The 2,293-nt window shown below is 35.3% G+C and overlaps 1 protein-coding gene across 1 annotated transcript; it reads left to right on the top strand.

Annotated features, from left to right (window-relative positions):
* The first annotated feature begins 191 nt into the window (after window positions 1-191).
* Window positions 192-2,183, top strand: LOC117116822 (perlucin-like protein). The gene is made up of 5 exons (XM_033260917.1): window positions 192-325; window positions 729-874; window positions 1,132-1,331; window positions 1,834-1,970; window positions 2,090-2,183. Exons 1-5 carry the CDS (start codon window positions 192-194, stop codon window positions 2,166-2,168), a joined length of 696 nt encoding a protein of 231 aa, XP_033116808.1. The 3' UTR covers window positions 2,169-2,183.
* Window positions 2,184-2,293: the final 110 nt, after the last annotated feature.

Genomic DNA, 2,293 nt, shown 5'->3' with positions numbered 1-2,293 from the left:
AGACACTAGCTACGGTTGTCTCTGTCTCTCTACCTAGGAGTGTAATATGGCTTAGTACATAAAAAAGAGAGAATTGGGCACGCTTGCCTAACATCCAAAAGCTTTAGGTTTCGATCTTTAGCTTTACATATAGTAATTACACGTACAAATATAAAACTCTTACATCGTTCAATTTCACTGTTAATTCATTAATGTTGGTTTTTAAGGGGTGGAAAGGGTACGGTTCATCGTGTTACCTATTCGATACTACTAAGCAGGATTGGGATACGGCCACTGTCAAGTGCCAACGTGACTTGAATGCAGACTTAGTTTCAATATCAGACAGGTAAGAATAACTTTTATCCAAAGGCCCAGGTTCTAAATAATAAGCATGCACCATCATAATGCTAGTTAGAAATTTATTAAATAATAGGACTAAATACTTGGATTTTCCCGACAAGCACAACCATGACACGCTAGGTAACCAGTGTTTACATAGTCTGAAGGAAAACATTCCTGATCGACATTTTAACCCAAAACCGTTCAGTTGCTATACCAGCTGGGTGATAGAGCCGATAATATATTTTACTCTCTGGAGTGAGTAAAAACTATGACTAAATAAATAGGGTTGAAAATGTATTTACACCGTCCCCAGAAGCAATGCTATGAAGTTATAGCTATGAAGCCGACATAAACTATTATGTACTAAGCCAATTAGAAGTTGCAATTTCATAACGTTGATCTTTTAGGTTTGAGCAAGCGTTCCTTACAGACCAACTATCAACAATGAAGGGGTTGTACTGGACAGGGCTCAATGACCGGAGCGCTACCGGAACATACACCTGGAATGATGGTACACCTGTCGCATACACCAACTGGGATCAAGGTCAACCGAGTAAGAACATACGTATACGAATTTTTTTCTGATTTGATGCTTTTAAACTGCTCAATTGTAGATTGATTTTATACTTACTAAAAACTATAAGAGCAAAGATGCTGGAATTTCCTGCATCCGTGTTTTAACCGAGATGGAAACTAACATAACTTTCGAAGTCGTAACGTATGTACATATTTATGAATAAAACAAATATTATGTACTATTACTTAAAACGTTAACCAAATTTTGGTTAACCATCGTTATAATCATTTCAGACAATGGCGACGGCAATTGTGTTGCCGTAAAGACCAGCACGCCAACTGGCTTTTGGGACGACCAACCATGCCAGTCACAATTTGGTGTGATATGTGAGAAAGTACGAGATGGGTACACAAGGCCCCCTGTCATGACAACTCAACCCTCAGATGCAAATTGCCTAGACGGATGGGCTGGGTATGGTTCAAACTGCTACAAGGTAGATGAAAGCAAATAATATTTTTTTCATATCACTTGCTTCTTTTGCAGTAATACTGTCCATACGGATGTTTTTTTTTTATCATCATTATTATTGTTATTTTGTTGTAGCTAGTCATTCTGTTGTATACCATCAGTCAATAGTGCCTAAAACGTGAAAATAGTCGTTTCCCATCACATGCTGTCTTTTCCTTTGTTTTCAATGTTATAGAGGTTGTCGATTATTTTTAATATGAATTGTTGTTTATCTGACTTTAAATGTAGTGTGTAAATCAGTTTTTTTTTTAAAGCAAGCACATTTGTTGATCTTTCATTTTCATTACTGTACCTTTGAATTAATACATACCTTGTAGGCATGTACAATTTAGTGTGACGAACTAGCCTATAACAGAGGAATTACTTGGTTAAAATAAACAGTACTACCACACTTAAAGAATTTGAAGGCATAGCATGATTATCAATTTAAAATATGCATGTAACTTATTAACTCATGTCTCATTTAGGTGAACTCTGTTGAAAAAGACAAGATGTTAACTTGGGAGGAAGCATTAGAAGGCTGTAGACGTCAGGGCGCAGAACTAGCTAGTTTTCACAGTAATCCAGAAGAGGAGTGGCTAAAATTAACAATAACAGCGAACACGTAAAAACATATAATAACAATTTTAAATGCAAAATTAAAGTGTACAGTACTACCAAAAGTTTATTAATGCAAATGTATCAATGATCATGACATATTTATCTTGTTTCCCTTTTTTTCAGGACATACGGTAATTTCTGGATTGGACTAAATGACCGTGACACAGAACAACGTAAACATATGTATACTTATTTTAATTAATTATAACAAACTATGTGTATAAATCTAAAATTCCATTGAAATCTGCAATCGACCTCTTCAATATTTATTATTATTTACCATTTGATTGGCAAACCGGATACAAGTTTGTATTTGTCCATGTTATA

The sequence above is a fragment of the Anneissia japonica genome, unplaced genomic scaffold (genome assembly GCF_011630105.1).
Source record: "Anneissia japonica isolate Jap-2015-1 unplaced genomic scaffold, ASM1163010v1 scaffold224395_len2293_cov166, whole genome shotgun sequence".
Lineage (NCBI taxonomy): Eukaryota > Metazoa > Echinodermata > Crinoidea > Comatulida > Comatulidae > Anneissia > Anneissia japonica.
This window is presented reverse-complemented; position numbering and strand designations above follow the sequence as displayed.